The 20,055-nt window shown below is 32.2% G+C and overlaps 1 protein-coding gene across 1 annotated transcript in view; it reads right to left on the reverse strand.

Moving 5' to 3' along the window:
• Positions 1-19,160: 19,160 nt before the first annotated feature.
• LOC127721772 (uncharacterized) overlaps positions 19,161-20,055 on the reverse strand; it is a 36,911-nt gene continuing 36,016 nt past the window's right edge. The window contains exon 6 of the mRNA XM_052228563.1: positions 19,161-19,665. Coding sequence (XP_052084523.1) covers positions 19,436-19,665 — 230 coding nt within the window. The 3' untranslated portion in view covers positions 19,161-19,435. The remainder of the gene's footprint in view (positions 19,666-20,055) is intronic.

Consider the following 20,055-nt stretch of genomic DNA (forward strand, 5'->3'; position numbering starts at 1 on the left):
AAATTGAATATATGGGGTTCTTTGATATGCTGAATCTAACCATGTATTTAGATTTTTGATTTTTGGGCCCCGTTATCAACTTTGCCCACATTGAGATCAAAAGGGTCCAAAATTAAACTTTGTTTGATTTCATCAAAAATTTAATTCTTGGGGTTCTTTGATATGCTGAATCTAACCATGTATTTAGATTTTGGATATTGGACCATAATAGGTAAATGTCCAATTTAAAATTTTTAAGTTCTTAGACCACATTCATTCTGTGTCAGAAACCTATGCTGTGTCAAATATTTAATCACAATCCAAATTCAGAGCTGTATCAAGCTTGAATGTTGTGTCCATACTTGCCCCAACTGTTCAGGGTTCGACCTCTGCGGTCGTATCAAGCTGCGCCCTGCGGAGCATTTTATTCGTAAATTTTTGTAATCTTTTACAAAAATCTTCTCCTCTGAAACTACTAAGACAAATTTACCCAAACTTGTCCACAATCATCATTAGGGTATCTAGTTTAAAAAATGTGTCCGATGACCCCGCCCACGAAACAAGATGGCCGACATGGCTAAAAAATAGTACATGGGGAGAAAGGCAGTTTTTGGCTCATATCTCTGAAACCAAAGCCCTTAGAGAAAATCTGACAGGATAAAATTGTTCATTAGGTCAAGATCTGTCTGCCCTGACATTTTCAGACCAATCAGGCAACACTTTGTTGGGTTGCTGCCCCTGAATTGGTAATTTTAAGAAAATTTTGCAGCTTTTGGTTATTATCTTGAATATTATTATAGATAGAGATAAACTGTAAACAGCAATAATGTTCAGCAAAGTAAGATCTACAAATAAGTCAACATGACCAAAATTATCAATTGACACCTTAAGGAGTTATTGCCCTTTATAGTCAATTTTTTACAATTTTCATAAATTTTGTAAATTTTTGTAAATTTTTACAAAATATTTTCCACTGTAACTACTGGGCCAAGTTCATTATAGATAGAGATAATTGTAAGCAGCAAGAATGTTCAGTAAAGTAAGATCTACAAACACATCACCATCACCAAAACACAATTTTGTCATGAATCCATCTGTGTCCTTTGTTTAATATGCACATAGACCAAGGTGAGCGACACAGGCTCTTTAGATTTTAAATTGGTTATTTCTGATTTATATATAAAAGCAAATAATAATGATATGGTTTGAAAAGGTAAATTAAAAAAATTTAAGTTCTTAGACCACATTCATTCTGTGTTAGAAACCTATGCTGTGTCAAATATTGAATCACAATTCAAATTTAGTGCTGTATCAAGCTTGAATGTTGTGTCCATACTTGTCCCAACTGTTCAGGGTTCGACCTCTGCGGTCGTATCAAGCTGCGCCCAGCGGAGCATTTTATTTGTTATTATTCTGAATATTATTATAGATATATATAAACTGTAAGCAGCAATAATGTTCAGCAAAGTAAGATCTACAAAAAAGTTAATATGACAAAAATTGTCAATTGACCCCTTGAGGAGTTATTGCCTTTTAAAGACAATTTTACACAATTTGTTCATCAAGTTTGCTAACATTTAAAAATCTTCTCCTCTGAAATACAGGTGAGCGATTCAGGCTCTTGAGAGCCTCTTGTTATAAAAATAAGACGATGTGGTATGACTGCCAATGAGACAACTCTCCACCAGAGACCAAATGATGTATAGAAGTTTAAAACTATAGGTCACTGTGTGGCCTTCATAAAAAAATCCATACTGCATAGTCCGCTATGAAAGGCCCTGAAATGACAAATGTAAAACAATTCAAACGAGAAAACTAACGACCTGATTCATGTAAAAAAACAATGAAAGAAAAACACATAAATTATGATATACATCAGCAAACAACAACTACTGATTTACAGGCTCTGATTTGGGACAGGCACATAAAGAATGTGGCAGGTTGAAACATGTTATCTGGCGCCAAATCATATTTTTTATCGAGCCTGAGATCAGACATTTATGTCGTGAAAAGCGAGACATAGCGATCCTAGATTCTGTCAGCGGCGTAAACATTTGGGTTCAGTCTGTGGTTAAGCTTTTTAACACATCAATAACTTTGCCAAACCTTCATGGGATTTTATGAAATTTGGACAGAAGCTTGTTTATGAGCAGAAGACAGTATCTAGAGTGAAATTTTGAAAATATTTATTTTCAGTTTTTCGTATTTTACTGATAAATGGACTTAGTTTTTGTACAGTTGCACAATGTAACAAGTAGATAAGTCTGAGGTTTAAGTTTGTTACACATCAATTACTGTGTCAAACCTTCATAGATTTTTTTTTTTTTTTTTTGGCAGAAGCTTATTTATGATTAAGAGATAATGTCTGAAGCAAACTTTTAAAAACATATTTTTTTCATTTTCCATATTTTTCTGAAGGATGGACTTAGTTTTTTAGCTCACCTGGCCCGAAGAGCAAAGTCAGCTTTTCTCATTACTTGGCGTCCGTCGTCGTCTGTTAACTTTTACAAAAATCTTCTCCTCTACAACTACTTGGCCAAATTTAACCAAACTTGGCCACAATCATCATTAAGGTATCTAGTTTAAATAATGTGTCTGATGATCCCGCCAGCCAACCAAGATGGCCGATATGGCTAAAAATAGAACATAGGGGTAAAATGCAGTTTTTGGCTTATATCTTTGAAACTAATGCATTTAGAGCAAATCTGACATGGGGTAAAATGTTCATCAGGTTTAGATCTATCTGCCCTGAAATTTTCAGACTATTCAGACAACCTGTTGTTGGGATGCTGCCCTTGATTTAGTAATTTTAAGGAAATTTTGCAGTTTTTGGTTATTATCTTGAATATTATAGATAGAGATAAACTGTAAACAATAATAATGTTCAGCAAAGTAAGATCTACAAATAAGTCTACATGACCAAAATTGTTAATTGACCCCTTAAGGAGTTATTGCCCTTTATAGTCAATTTTTAACAATTTTTCAAAAATTTTTGTAATCTTTTACAAAAATCTTCTCTGAAACTACATAGACAAATTCAACCAAACTTGGCCACAATCAGACGACTCCTTCTTGGAGTTATTGCCCTTTAAAGACGATTTTCACTTTTTTGGACGTTTTGTCATATATGATAGAAAATTATAGCAGATAAAGATACACTTTAAATCACAAAAATGATCAGCAAGTCAAGATCTACTAACAAGTCAAATTTTGCCGATATAGTTACGTAGACTGTGACTCTTTATAGGAGTGATTGCCCTTAAATGAGGATTTTTTTTATCCTCTTGTGTTTTGAGCAAAAACTTGAGAAGATAGAGAGAAACTTTACAGGCTAAATGATCAGCAATATAAGATCAACAAAACAGATTTTTGTCATGAATTCTATTCTTGTCAACAATGTTGGAGAGTGTCCTTTGTTAAATATGCTCATAGACCAAGGTGAGCAACACGGGCTCTTTAGAGCCTGTAGTTACAGTTAACATTTACAGACAATCTGGGATTGGATTTTGTTTGACATGATAAATTTGTAAACCTTCATGGATTGTTATGAAACTTGGACAGATGCTTATCTTCAAGACCAAAAATAGCATCTAATAAAAAGTTTAAATTTTTTTAAAATTCAAAATGTTATTGATAAATGGACTCACTTTTTAGGTCAACTTTACTTACACTGACATCACTAATCGTAGGCGAGACACAGGGTTCCGCAAAACCCCTTTATGAATTTTAAGCTCATCTGTCCTAAAGGGCCATGTTACATGTAGCTTTTGCCATCACTTTGCATCTGCCGTATGTTGTCCTTGTCTTTTTTTGTTGATGCTCAAATTTTGCCAAATTCTACAAACAATGAAACCTTGATACTTTAGTGTTCTGTTAAAAATAAGCCATAATATTGTTAGAGCCTGAAAGAACACACATGTAGCTGTGAAACTGTGATTTAAGTAAACATCGAAATACTTTTTGAAAATGGCGTGAAGTTTATTTAGGGAAATTGGCCCTAACTCTTTAATCAAACCTTAATACTAGAAATTCTCATGGCGATCTTAGTACCAAGAATTATGACAGGCGGGACACGTTTTCCTGTCTTCGATGATCGGCCGCGAAACCGAAATCCTTATCAATTAAATTCGACGTCTAACGCACCTCGACCCAAGCGGGATTGGAACTTACAACTATTGTGTTGACACTCACTCAGTGGTCTTAAGTATTTGAACTACTTAGGCCACCCAGCCACTAGCGTGATAAGTGCCAATCATTAGCAACTGAACCATTTTTGAATGTTATTAATACGATCAATATTGTAATATATTATTAGCTAATTTTCAAGTGTTGAGAGTGGAAAGTCAGGCTTGTCATAAGTATATAGATTGATTTATTGTTGTTTGCTTTTTTTCGAGTGGCAAATATTTCATGCATATTCATGACGATGAGAAATATAAAGAAAAGAAATCTTTTAAACCAATCAACCAATTGACATGATTTAAAACAAATTGTTATTTTTGGTTTACTTTGCAAATACAGTTACGACCGCTCGCCCTAATCATGAAGAAAGGACTATCCTCCTACACTTTTTACTGATGACCTTATCAACTCACAAAAATGTAAACAAGGAAATTCCGCTATGTAAACAAAACAAATTTACCGTACTATATTTTAATTGAAAGTTAAAGTCGTCCACAGAATATAATTCCGGCATAATGTAAAAATAAATTAATATTCATCATGCCTGTTGTACTTTCGTGCAGATTTATGTTGAGTTTAAATGATCCGACATGTTATTAATCTTATTAATCAATTTCAAATCGTGGAATTTTATCACGTTTCAAATCTGGTAACGACATTAAACATTTTCAAATAATCGATGATCGCACAAGCATTTTATATCACGAACAATATTTTAATTATCCAATATTTACATAACCTGCACTTGTGATAAATGAATTGTCAGAATTTTTATTTAAATAGTCAAGTATTACAATTACAAAAAAATAACGTTTTATGCTAAAATACCAAACAAGAACTTGTTCTTAAATCAGTACTAGCTCAAAATAAGAACCAAGGATTAGGTTGGAGTATACGTCAAATAGACATCAACCCAAAAACACAAAAAACAAAGAGATATTTAAAGCCTAGCATACGATTTTCAACAATAGACAACATGTCTAGCACTGCATTAATCTCCTGAGTCTAAAAGTTTTGCGAAAATTCAACACATACTAGCAATGTCTATAATCTAGCATTTACATCCTTAAACACTTATGAAAGACTTATGATTTAGTAAACTAGACACGCGTTTTGATATTAAAAGAAGGGAAAGTTCTTGCATCTTTCAATGGCAAAGGCTACAGGCGTGATTAAAATATGTAAAGTTCTTCTGATGGGTTGACGATTTCAAATACTTACCGGCCTCTCACAAAAAGTTTCGACCGTCTTCAACCATATTTTATGTTGATATATAATTCATGAAACCTGTTTAGAGTTTTGATTCTTATATTGTTCTTTCTTGAGGAGCAGCATTCAACCAAAAGCTATGGTTACTTTTATAGATAGCTTCCTGTTCCTGGCACATTGCTGCTGCATATTTTACAGTGCTTTCAAAATTATGGCAGATGCAAACCAAACGTGTCAACCAGCAACTTCTTTTAAATAAGAACTACAAAACACTCAATCATGTTTATCTCAAAATTGCATATGATCCAACAAGAAACAAAATGAATTCTATATGGTTGACGGTCGAATAGCAATAGATTGAGGCAAAGTCTTAACTCCTGAGATCACCCCCAAATTTTGGTGGGATTTTGTGTTGCTCAGTCTTTAGTTTTCTATGTTGTGTTTTGTGTACTGGTTTTTGTCTGTTGGTCTTTTTCTTTGTTTAGCCATGGCCTTGTCAGTTTATTTTCGACTTGTGAGTTTGAATGTCCCTTTGGTATCTTTCGCGCCTCTCTCTTAAAAGCTGAAGATCAATTATATATATGATGATCTGGTAATAAGAAATGTATAAGTAAACCGATTTTGATCTGAACACCTCTTTTGAAAAAGACCGATCAATAAATTATTTTCATTTTCAGTATTTCAGCTAATTTTCAGGCGTATCCAATTTCCTTGCACTCAAATAAGACCTGTTCAGTCTAAGTATGTTCTGACTGAGTGTTCAGTTTATGTATGTTCTGACTGAGTGTTCAGTCTATGTATGTTCCGACTGAGTGTTCAGTGTAAGTATGTTCTGACTGAGTGTTCAGTCTATGTATGTTCTGACTGTGTGTTCAGTGTAAGTATGTTCTGACTGAGTGTTCAGTGTAAGTATGTTCTGACTGAGTGTTCAGTCTAAGTATGTTCTGACTGTGTGTTTAGCCTAAGTATGTTCTGTCTGAGTGTTCAGACTATGTATGTTCTGACTGAGTGTTCAGTCTAAGTATGTTCTGACTGAGTGTTCAGTTGTTGTTACTTACCTGAACACATCAACAACATACTTAATTTCTGATGGTATAATTTCAAATGAGAAAACTCTCCACCATAGACCAAAGGAAATTGAAGTCAACAACTATAGGTCACTGACGGCTTTCAACAATGAGCAAATCCCATACCTCATAGTCAGCCACTTGACAGTATGTATTTACTGCAAGCAAATGATCTAAACAGTAATAAATTAACCGCAGTGGATACGTCTGAAAATTAACAGAAAGACCACACATGATTTATTGTTCAGACTTTTCAGATGATGTTCAAAATGACCATTTCAGACTAATATTTTTTTACTGGTGTATCAGCTTGATCAGTAGCATATTAATATTTAGGTGTGAACAGTAAAAATTGGGATATAAGTGCGCAAACACGGCTACAGCATATTGACAAGGTAAATAATGTACTATTATTATATAGTAAAAGCCAGCCTGGACACAGAGTTTTGTGCTTTGTACATTGATCTGCTGAAAAATAGTCCTGTTTTGAACACAAATAGCGACCCCTAATTATTCTTTTCGTTTAACATGTTAAATGTTAAAACCTTAAATGTAAGTTTTCTCAAATACTTTTTAATAGTTTTACATGTTGTTATTTATGCACCTTTTTATAGCGTATTTTTTCCAATATGCATTTGCTTATTGTTGAAGGACGGGCACGGTGACCAATAATTGTGCTTACCTTTTTTCCTTTGGTCTGTGTTGGATAGTTGTATCATTAGCAAATACACTGCATCTCCTTGTTAATAAGAAATAGAGAATAAAAAGGCAAAAATATGATTAATAGAGAAAAGAAGGCAATAAAATAAAGAATAAGAAATAATGTGTTGCGAAAATATAAAGAATAGATAATTATGGACACAAGCATAAAGAATAGAGCATGATGGACACAAGCATAAAGAATAAAGAAAATGGAGCAAAAATTAAAAAAAATTTAGCAACGCAAAACCCCTTCCCATCCACATCTATATTATATTTCTCTCAAGCTATGTTTTGCCTGTTGAGAATTTTCGTCGATGTCCTAGAATCAGAATTCTGATTTAGAGTTTATCCCACGGCATGTCTTTGAAAATCGTAGGTTGCTCCTATGAACCTACTTTGTTTAATATTGTGCTGGGTTGCTGTCTCAGTGACACTACTCTTTCTATTCAGATTGTCATCTATGTTAAACCAGTAGGGTCATTATTTAATGCTTTTGAATTTTCAGTGGGAAGTGGATAATTGTGGTTTCCCTCTTAAAGGAGGGTCTGGATTGGGTAAACAGAATAGAGAATGATGGATCTGCACTACAGAATAAAGGGCCAAAAAAATAAAGAATAGAGAAAAAATACACACAAAAAATAGAGAATAAGGGGTTGTTAAAATATAAGGAATAGAGACAAATTATGAGGGCTTAAAAATTAAAGAAAAACATAATTGAGTGACCCCCACCCAGACCCTCTTCAAGCAATCCTGATACGATCGAGTAATTAAGACATACAACAGATATTTGAATCAATTAGAATGTAGCAATTTCACTTATTTCTACAAGTGTCAATACATAGCTGTTTTATCGCTATCAAACTCAAGCATATGAAGGTAACCAATTATTTTAACGTAGTAATTTAATCTACATTCTATTTAAACTGATGACACCAGAAAAAAAATTGAAATGAAATAACTGGTCCATATTTTAAATTAACGACGTTAATAATTCATTTGAACATTACATGCAATAAAGTGTTAAATGTATTATTATTAATTTTGTTTTAATGCTAATTTCATACACTTTTTAAATGGTTGTAAATGAGCCAACACGACTGTGGTATACATGTATGTAGGCATGACAGGGGCGGATCCAGCCATTTAAAAAAAAAGGGGGGGGTCCCAACCCAGGAGAAAGGGGGGATCTAACCATATGTCCCTATTCAAATGCATTGATCGGCCAAAAAAAGGGGGGTTCCAACCCCCGGACCCCCCCCCCCCCCCCCCCCCCCCCCTGGATCCGCCACTGCATGACAGCGGTAAATTTTCGCTATGTTGGTTTTGAGTTATAAAAAAATGAGAGGAGGTATGGGGTATTCGTCAATTTTCAAATAAGATAGCAACACAACGACAAAAAATACCAAACGTCGACATCTAGAGGGCAAGTTACAGTTTTCAACAATAGACAGGTGACTAAACATTATGTCAAGCTCTATAATCGTCCCGAGTCTAAATAAGTTGTGAATATATTTAACAAGAAAAAAAACAATCAAAGTTTCAACATATGACTACCAAATTCACCAAATAAGGTCAACATTAAGATATGACATACAACTACTGACATTGTTACGGACCTCAATCAGAGTTCCTTTTATCAGAATTGTTCTATAATTTAATTATTCACAACGTTTCATAAAATATTGAAAACCATCAAGGGGTATCACAGTTACTCGGGGAGGGGGAGAGGGTGCACTTACTATGTTATGAGTGGTAGGGATGAACAGTGGAATAGGTCACTATTTCATGCTCCTTGTTATATGAAAAGGATGATAAATTCAAATTAGATACATCATTAGGTTGATATTTTCACTTGCTTGATTATATCATGGAGCTAATCAGATGTCAGTATTTATTTTTGATGCGTTTAAACCACAGTCGTTAATGTAAATGCATCAGCTATTTGTCAAACCAATTAATCTCTATTTATCTTCAAATGTGATATTTCCACTGATGCTAGTTATAGATGCTATAAATCCGATTATTTTGACATTTGCACCTAATTAACATTCAAAGGTTTGTATACATGAAACATGATAACAATTATTAAAAGAAATTCCAGTGTCAGCGTCCCTTAAGAGGGAACGGCAAAGTAACTTTTTATCAGTTTTATATTTGTATATTTATATAAAACTGAAAGTGTTACTCTCTTGGGTGTACCTATCTGACCAAACATATTTTATAAGTATTGTCTATTGAAATTGAATGTTCTTCATAATGAAAGATATAAAAGGGGTAAATAGAGGAAAGTGTTTAAGATGTAACGAAAGTGACATATTTATTGGAAAAGCCAGGTGTGATTATTGTGACTGTGTTGCTACTAAACATGAACGTGATGATGAGCCGGATAAAAAAAAAATGCTATACTAATGTACCAGAAGATGTTGTTGACATAAATGTCTATTTCTGCTAAACAAATGCTTTATCAGGTTTCATAAGTATTCTAAAATAGGGAAGTATACCTTTAGGTCTGTTTTTTGTTAATTTATATAAGACAGGGTATATATTTTTGATAAAAAAAACATATATGAAAAGGGTTGGGTACTTGATGTCTCAACTGCTCACCCATACCAAAGAAAGACTAAGGTTCAGCAGTGGCGGTTCCAGCCATTTTAAAAAGGGGGGGTCCCAACCCAGGAAAAGAAGGGGGGGGGGGTCAAATATGTCCCCATTCAAATGCATTAATCGGCAAAAAAAAAGGTGGGGGGGTTCCAACCCCCGGAGCCCCCCCCCCCCCCCCCTTCTGGATCCGCCACTGGGTTGTACATTTTGGTTTGTAAAGACGTCTTTAAAACTCAAGTGTGTCTTCATGGTCTGCTGGTTTGTGTATTCTTCGGTATCTAGAGATCTGTTATAACGGCATGTTGTATTATGTGTAAATTTTGTATGTTCAATTTGAATATATTCCATTCATATAACTTAAAAAAGCCCCAAGAAATTAAAAAATATTCATGAATTTTAGGATTTTAAATGTGGCATAAAAAGAACAAAAACTGAAAATCGATTTTGAATGAAATATTTAGATTTTTCTACGAAATAATCATCTAAAGATTGATGGATTGATTGGTGTATAACGCCACTTTTAGCCCTACTTACTATTTTGTGGCGGTCAGTGTTTAGTGGTGGAGGAATATCTACCTATTATCATAGACAGATATTTAGAAGTTTAAACCATAGTCTTCTTTTAATAGTGAATGATATAAAAAAAGTTGGTAAATAATTCAGTACTGTATTTGCCTTGAATAAAAGGATGTTTTGAATATATCTAGACTATTTATCAAAGGAAGGCAATTAGATGAACGCAAGATTAAAATACCAGGCTTTATTCTATGCACATTTTACATTTTACTTCGGGGGCCTCGGTAGGTCAAAGTTGTTCCCAGCTTGACCTGGAGATCAATCTTCTGAAATCTCTTCGGGTTGTCTGTTCCCGCCGAGAAGCCCGGTGGTTCTCTCCGAGTATTTCGGCTTCCTCCACCATAATTACAGACTTCCCGCTGTCCTACACGCTCCCTTGGTCGGTGTTGTGGTGGGATTGTTCTGGTTGTGGGTTAATATTGTAAAGGACACACCTCCATTAATCCTTAGGGAGTGCACATGGATCCGCTGTACCCTTGCAGTCAATCAAGGGGTGCGTCTACACTGGCGGAATCTCGAAGTACATACATACATTTGTTTTTAACATTCATTTCATTTTTGTCTTTAATTTAATTCGGACAAGCGATTCATGACGTTTGTTAATTCGCGTTTGAATGTTTTATGTTTCATGAATAGTTATATAAAGTTGATCAATTGGATAGTAAAAACTAAATGGTTTTGGGCGGCGAATTTTTTAATTTAGATTAATAATTCATATATTAAACCAATTCCAGTCCCATTTTTATTAATAAAACGTATGACATGGCTTGTTTTAAGATACATATATTTTCATAAAACTGTCAGATTCATTCCCATGCTTGATTAACTATCACAGTATCCATCTATCTCTCTATGCGTGGGGCCAAAAAATTATCACTCAATAACGGACGGGGAAATAAAGCACTGTTCTCGCGGGACTAGTAACTGTGTATGCATAAAATTTATGACTAGTTTATCATTTTGGCCGATATTCTATATTGTCTAACAGAGGATGGTTCGTTTATTATTTAAAGAAAAGTCACGTTCACAAATGATATAATTTAATTTGTCCTGAAAATGATTTAAGGTTGCAATTCCCCTAGACAACAAAAAAGGAGATGTTTGAGGATTGACAATGAGACAAGTATTACAAAAGTTCAAATGAAGTGAATAAGCAATAATAGGCAACCATATGGCCTTCAACAATGAAAAAAAAAAATCATACCATATATATAAGGTTCCGACATGAAAAATATGAAACAATTCAATTGAGAATACTAACGGCCTAATTATATATATATAACAAAACAATTTACGAAAAACAAATATGGCAGACATGAACCAACGCCAACCACTAAAATGCAGGCTCCTGAATTGGGACAGGCATAAAAAGAATGTGCCGAGGTTAAACATGTTTGAGTGTGTCTTTCTATGTTGTGATGTTACACTATTGTTTCAGAAAAAGGGTGAAGGTTTGGTACCATTAAAACGTTTAAACCCGCTGCATTTGTTTGCACCTGTCCTAAGTCAGGAATCTGATGTTCAGTAGTTGTCGTTTGTTGATGTGGTTCATAAGTGTTTCTCGTTTCTCGTTTTTTATATAGATTAGACCGTTGGTTTACCCGTTTGAATGGTTTTACACTAGTTATTTTTTGGGGCCCTTTATAGCTTACTGTTCGGTGTGAGCCAAGGCCCCGTGTTGAAGACCGTATTGTGACCTATAATGGTTTACTTTTATAATTTTGACTTGGATGGAGAGTTGTCTCATTGGCACTCATACCACATCTTCTTATATCTATTGAAGGCGTTAAACTTATAGCACTTATTGTTTAATAAGTTTACCATGAACGATTTTGGCGGTTCCATTTAGGCTGTTTCTGATGTTGATGTTGATGTTCCTTAATATTTCACGTATTTGACTTTGGAAACTTATAGCCTCGACTGTATTAGGTGGAGATCATTCCAAAAACATGTGCTTTGTGCGATGAATTAGTATCCTTCTCAAGTTTAAATAACTATCAAAAAGATGACAATTATAAGCGTTTACGAAAATTCGGGTCATTAAGATACATGTTATATTCATGATCAGATAGCTATAAATAATAGTTATCAAATGCGATGCCGTATTGTAAATTAAAAAAAATTAAGCATGTGTCCATACCAACGAGGCATGTACACTTTTGTAATGTTTGGTAAAATTTCTTAAGACGTTGCAAAATAAAATTTGCATATGAAGTTTAAAAAAGGTTTTTAGATGATTAGATTTAAAAATAGCCTCAGTATTTTTTTCACAGTAAATTTCAGTACCGTATTCATCTTGTTTTCTTTCGGGGACTTGGGGGTAAAGTTGATCAACTATTAGTTTGTCTATGCAGAGACATATAATACAATGTATGTCTCTGGTCTATTTATGTAGTGTTTTATGAATTGTTCATAATTTCGTCTTATGGCCATTGGGTTTTGATTGTCCTCTAAATAGAGTATCTTCTTACTTGGTTTCCCTACAATAAATGATTGACAGGATGTAACATCGTATATTTAACAATTCTGTTTCTTCTTTACTTTTTGAATCGGAGTTAGAAAAATTACAAAAAGCTGGAAACTGTTCAAGATGTGCAAGTCGAAATCGTTAAACAAGTGACATCATATTAGACTTAAATGCTGGATCAAAGCATTATACATACTATAATATTATTTGACAATGAATAAATTGGATTTTCGTTTTTGCTGCATCATAATTGTACGATAAAAACAAAACATATGTATCAAAGTTCTAACAATACCCCTTATTCCGTGATTCGTTGATTTTTCAATATTTCATGGCCGTAATTTAGGGTCATAATGTCCATAACTTTTCATTTTAACCAAATCGGATAAGTTTTATAAATTTGAAACCTTTAGCTTGGAAATATTCTAAAACCAGATTAGGGATATGCCTATTCGTAAAAAGTAGTTTGAAATATAGTTTACATGAAAAAGAGGCGGGAAAATTCAATATAGATAGTATTTATGGAAGTAATCAATCTCTGGTATTCTATGCCTCTTGTATAACAGTTTCTTATACATGTAATATGTGCAATTCTTTCATTAACAACATATATTTATGCAAGTATCTCACATATTTAACACTATATATAAAAAATAAGAAGATGTGGTATGATTGCCAATGAGACACCTCTCCACAAGAGACCAAATGACACAGAAATTAACAACTATAAGGGACCGTATTGCCTTCAACAATGAGAAAACCGATACCGCATAGTCAGCACAATACAATATTACAGTGTCTCAAGTATAATAAATTTAAGGAAATAAATCAAAAGGACTTGATGAACCAATGAAAAGTGATTAACTTCTGTTTTCGTTTTAACTCTTGAAATTATATCAAAATACAATGAATACTGATACAACCCTTACGATAATTTAATCATGTTTGATCAAAGGACTACAAATTGATATAAAATGATAATAATTATAGTTTTATCTCCCTGAAGAATCATTACCTTTCATATATTAAATGAAAATTAAAAATAACGTATTAAACCGTTTGTTACGAAAATTTCTTAAGATATTATTGAAAATAACTAAATTAATGGCTATAATGCATCTATGGAATCTATCAACACTAAATACCGAAATGACATAGTGTTGAAATATTACAAAAACACAAGAGGTAAGGTTAAACAAGTGTTTTTAGACGTTAAGCTTTATTAAATATGCATTTTTTGTGCGGAACTGGTACTAACATGTATCCCTTCATTTTGGTTCAGAAATTATACAAAAAAGCAAGTGGAACTGTACGAAATGAGTTAAAGTCTTGTATTGTATTCTACATTTCTGTTGTATTTTTAAATTTAAGGTGGTATCAAACACCTTGACTAAAATTAATTTGGCTCGTTTAATTTTCATAAAATTTTGACAAAATATTTACTTTGACCCTTTGACAAAAACATAAAAATTTAAAAAAAAAATTGAACCACACACATTATCGGAACAATTTCGTTGAATATATATAGTAGTTTGACAAACACTTATTTTGATAATTGAGAAGCTCAATATTTTCTTAACAATAGAATGTGATTAAAACGTTCAGCTGATTTTTACAGAGTTATCTCCCTTTAGTGTTATGTACCACCTTAATTAAAATTTAAACAGTAAATAAATTTTGTTTTCGTAATACTGATAAATTTCCCGATTTGCCCTCTCTTTTAGCAAATTATGGATGCATGGCCTTGTTACTAGTAAAATAAATTGAAAAAAAAACCATTTCTTGACGAGCATCGTATAGGGGTCGTATTTCTGCAATGTGTCGACCAGGTTGTATTGCATTACAAAAACAATGCACATTATTGTAAATCAAAGATATATTATAAATAAACACAAATTGTATAGAATTAATAGTCATTCATAACAATGACTAGATTAATGAGGCCCCTCATAGGGGTGTCCAAGTAATCACATAATCACAAATTTATTTAAACAAGATAATCAAATAATCAAAAATACAGTCCTAGATTATCAAATAATCAGATAATCATGAAATATTTGGTCTGGTAATCAAATAATCAATATAAAAACGGTCAAATAATCACATAATCAAAAACCACATGAGGAGGCTCATTAATCATCATTTATCTTATAATTCACGACTGCGGAAGCATGTATCAGAATTTAAAGAAATGCTTTGAAATTAGAATCAAATTAGGAGATTGATTCATACCGTGCAGATGAAATACTAAAATAGTACCTACACTTTTTGATTTCCTTTTGATACATTTGTTTAAAATGTTTGTTTCTATTTCTATAGGTTGTTTGTGAAGTGATTTGGTACTGTTTGTCTTTCATGTTTTTCTCCATAGTGTTGTTTGGATTTTGCGTTCCCCCTTGGTGTTTTCTTATGTCGTATGTGTTTCTATAACAAAGGAAACAAAAAAAACTAAAAGCGTCCTAATATAAATAATTTATTATAACATCGATTACATAAATTACAAAAAATATAATATAACAACATGATGAATATTTAGTAAATCATTATTAATATATATCTGCATCAGGAATGAAATAAAAAAAAACAACAAATATTTAGTAAATCATAATTAATTTATGCATCAGGAATGAAAAAAACAAAAAAAACAACAACAAATATTTAGTATATCGTTATTAATATATGCATGAGGAATGAAAAAAAAAACAACAACAACAACAACAAATATTTAGTTAATCATTATTAATATATCATGAGGAATGAAAAAAGAAACAACAAATATTTAGTAAATCATTATTAATATATGCATCAGGAATGAAATAAAAAAACCCCAAATATTTAGTAAATCATTATTAATGTGTGCATCAGGAATGAAATAAAGAAGAAAAAAAAAACAACAACAAATATTTAGTAAATCATTATTAATTAATGCATCAGGAATGAAATAAAATAAAATAATAATAAAAAAAAAAAAATTAAGTAAATCATTATTGATTTATGCATCAGGAATGAAATAAAATAATAATAAAAAAAAACAACAACAAATATTTAGTAAATCATTATTAATATATGCATCAGGAATGAAATAAAAAAAAAATCTTGAAAATGAATAGAACATTTATAATTTTGTTCGTTCGAGGTGCTTTTCAAGATTTATCTTCACCAGGAACGATTAAACCCAAAATATTCGAACTTCCAAGGATGCTTTAGAACATGAACACATGAGGAGCTATATGCCCTTAAGGGAGGGTATAGATGGGGATTGGGGGTGGGGGTGGTGGCTTTATTTCTGTATTCATTACTGCTTTCGCTCATTATTCTCTTTCTTTAAAAATAATGTAATTACTTTATAACTGTATTCTATACATTGTTTTTTTTCTGTAATCAGTATATTTATACTAATTCTTTTATTTTTTTTATATTTTAGCACCCCACACTTCTCTATTCTTTATCTTTCTTGCCCATTTTTCTCTATTCTTTTTTTTTGTCCATTATTCTCTATTCTGTAAAACCCATCCCCACCCTCATAAGGGACCTAATAAGAAATAGTCAATATCCATCTGAGGTTAACTTGTCCTAATGGAGTTGGAACTTTAGTTTCTTGTTAAATTCTACGTTTAACGATGGAGTTTACAGATTTTTTTATAATCTTTTTTTTTCTCTGATCGCAGCATTTCAAAATGTATTTAATGGTACTTTTCTTTGTGATCAGATGTGATTATGAACAGCTATTTATAATACATAATATTGATATAAACATGATATATGAAGGTGTTATAATTATAGTATTATCTAGTTTCATACATACATTATTTACTATGATATTCTATATCCTCTTTCGTGTTGATTTTGAGGTCCTTATCCGTAGTCAAATATTTCAAATACGTTTCTTAATCCCTTTTAATGCGTTGCTGAATGAATATAATTTTTTTCGTATCAATTAAATACGTTAAGCTATGCTTAAATTGATTATGATTACCAGAACAAAAGGACAGTATCATCCCATCGAACGATGTAATAACGAGCATTCATAATCCAAATGGTAAAATGACGTTCTTTTAATCGAAATATATTTATAAATTAACTGTTTATACTAAATACTAAGGATTTTCTACCCCAAGGAATATATTATCAAGCTGTATTTGTTAAACCCTTCTGAAAAGACCATTTTCATATTACCGACTTTTGACTCTGGAGTTTATATTTTTTCAACAGGTTACCTCTCCTGTGGTAGGAAATCATGGTACTCGGTCAAGTTGGAGCAACTAAAAAAAGTAAAATCAAGCTTACAATCGTTTTTTTTTTTTTTGCGAGAAGTTAATTGTTTTATGTTTTCTATACACGATAAATTCATCGCAAAATAGTTAACTTTTACCCCAAATTGCACCGATTATATGTTTGATTTTACTTCTTTTGATTGCTCTTACTTGACCGAGTACCAGGATGTCATACCATAGAGTAGGTAATCTGTCGAAAAATTATATAATCCAGAGTCAAAAGTCGGTAATATGAAAATAGTCTATTGTGAGTCCTCAATGCTTTTCAACTTCGTACTTGATTTGGCCCTTTAACATTTTGATTCCAGCGTCGCTGATGCGTCTTTTGTAGACGAAAAGCGCGTTAAGCATACACAATTATAAGCCTGGTATCTTTGTTGAGTTTTATTTTGTGTGATATCTAACCACACAAAAATCCGTTTCGCTACTTCCCATATAAAGTAGTTTCATAATTTCTCGTTTTTTCTAAAACATTGCAAACCTTAAGTAAAGCCTTAACATACATCCCTCGGTTCACACAGAAATTTTTCCTTTCAGTGATGCTAATGGGAGTATCATCCAAAAATGTAAAAAACAAAAAATATGAAATAGGTCAATCAGAAATGGGTAATTAGAGAAAAAATTGATTAAGAAACTGAGCATCAAAGCTATAACTATCCCTTTTTTCCAGGTAAAAAGATACACTAGACTCTAGTTTCACAAATTTGGCAATATTTTTTCGTTTGTTTCTTTGTTTTTTTTAAGAATTAAAAACTGAAGGTTAAAATAATTTTATTTTTACAGCAATTGATGTTTATTACTACTGAAATATTGTGTCAAACTTTTGACTCATTTCAATGATTAAAAAAGTTATTTGTAATGGAAACTTTTACTCCAAAGGTATTAATGGAGTTCGTGCGTTTCTTTTACTGTTTAGTACAGGATATTTCATTGTAGCTACCCAGGACAATTTATGGTTATGTAACAGGTGATTATTAATAAAATATGTATAAAATCGAAAAAAAACTAGTAAAGTAAAATATAGGATATTTTTTCTCATACATTCTTCCGCTGTGGTAATTGCCATGAATATCAATTTTAAAGAGAAATCTAAATTAAATGTCCAATTACAGAAAACACTTTATTACGCACCGTGTAATTTATACATTCCACCTAACATTTTCCTAAATAAACATAGACAATTGATTACATTTCATTTTTAATCCACCATTTTCTACATAAGGAAATGCCTGTACCAAGTCAGGAATATGACAGTTGTTTTCCGTTCGTTTGATGTGTTTGAGCTTTTGATTTTGCCATTTGATAACGGATTTTCCGTTTGAATTTTCCTTGAAGTTCGGTTTTATTGTTATTTTACTTTTGATTACATCTTCTTATTTTTCCTCACTATTTACATTTTATATTTTGTATATACAATATATTTTGTAAAAATCAGATGCGTTTTCTTTACTATTTCTTTTTAACAGTGTTCAATCGTTTAACCTGGAATTTTTCAAAGCAATGTTTTCCTTCAAAGAAAGGCGATATGAACGAGCATTTAATGATATATATGAGCAGACTGTTTTGCCAAAGACAACTCCTTAATTGTATTGATGTATTGAAACAACGTACACAATAGATCATGTGATACTAAACAAACAAACTAAACAATTTAGTGGTTGTCGTTTGTTGATGTGTTACATATTTGTTTTTCGTTCATTTTTTTGTACATAAATTAGGCCGTTAGTTTTCTAGTTTGAATTGTTTTACATTTGTCATTTCGGGGCCTTTTATAGCTGACTATGCGGTATGGGCTTTGCTCATTGTTGAAGGCCGTACGGTGACCTATAGTTGTTAATTTCTATGTCATTTGGTCTCTTGTGAAGACTGGTCTCATTTGCAATTGTACCCCATCTTCTTTTTTATACAACTATCATAACAGTCAAAAATAACAAAATAGATAATAAAAACTGGTCTAAAAAGAAATAACCAAGAAGCATTTTGGTATGAAAAAAATGACAAACATAAAAATGATAGGGAGCATATACCTTTAAAATCAATAACCGGGATATATCTTTTCTGCATCCACATAACATAATGAGATAGATAGATACTCTGCATATGATGATCTAACATGTCTAAGATAAAAAAAAAATCACTAGAAAAAATATATTAGAAGAAAACATATTTACTAAAGAAATGTGCTTTTAGAGCTGTTTTAAGTCTTGATGCTGCTTCAAAGTTTGTCAAAGTACACTAAAAATCCATCTAGTAGAAAGATCAAAAACTGCACTGGCGTGCAGTTCCGTGCTAGCATAAAAAAGGTCGATAGAATTGATGTGTCCATATAGTTTACGAAATTTGTTCAAATCTTTTATCACGGAAATAGTCTTCAGTCTTCACATTTGTTGAAAGAAAAAGTCCCAGCTATTACTGGTAACATAATTGGACAGCATTGACTGCAACAACTGGCAGGTTCCGGTTGTTTTCTGATAATTATACCCATTACAGTTGTCGCATTGTAAACAATACAAAGCACATCTTATACTGCTTGGTACATTTATCTTATCTTCTATGTATCCAATCGAACCCTTTGCACCTACATATTGAATAAAGATAGCCTTTACATCTGAAAAATATAATGTTTTTGACGTACTAACTTGTTCAAAAATGCACTTTATACAAATGCATTCAGATGGTATAATGTTAGTTTTGTTTTCAGTATAATTCGAACACTGCTCTTAGTGTCTGCACTAGTATTGATATGTTAATTGGAAAATAAAAGGGCCACATGAAATGAAAATTCAGAATAAAAAATTATGACACTATTGTTACCAGCTATGAGGTTTTTGTGATTATAAACAGCTCTTCAATAAACACGACACCTCACATAGCTGAAAAAGCAAGGTCTGTTTGGGATAAATGAACATATTGATTTTTCGTCACTCTCTTGAAACCATTTATTGCCCTTTTGACAAATGTTTGATGAGGTACCCCCTCCCTTGTTTGCACAACATTA

This window comes from Mytilus californianus, unplaced genomic scaffold (assembly GCF_021869535.1).
Source record: "Mytilus californianus isolate M0D057914Y unplaced genomic scaffold, xbMytCali1.0.p SCAF_12, whole genome shotgun sequence".
Classification (NCBI taxonomy): Eukaryota; Metazoa; Mollusca; class Bivalvia; order Mytilida; family Mytilidae; genus Mytilus; species Mytilus californianus.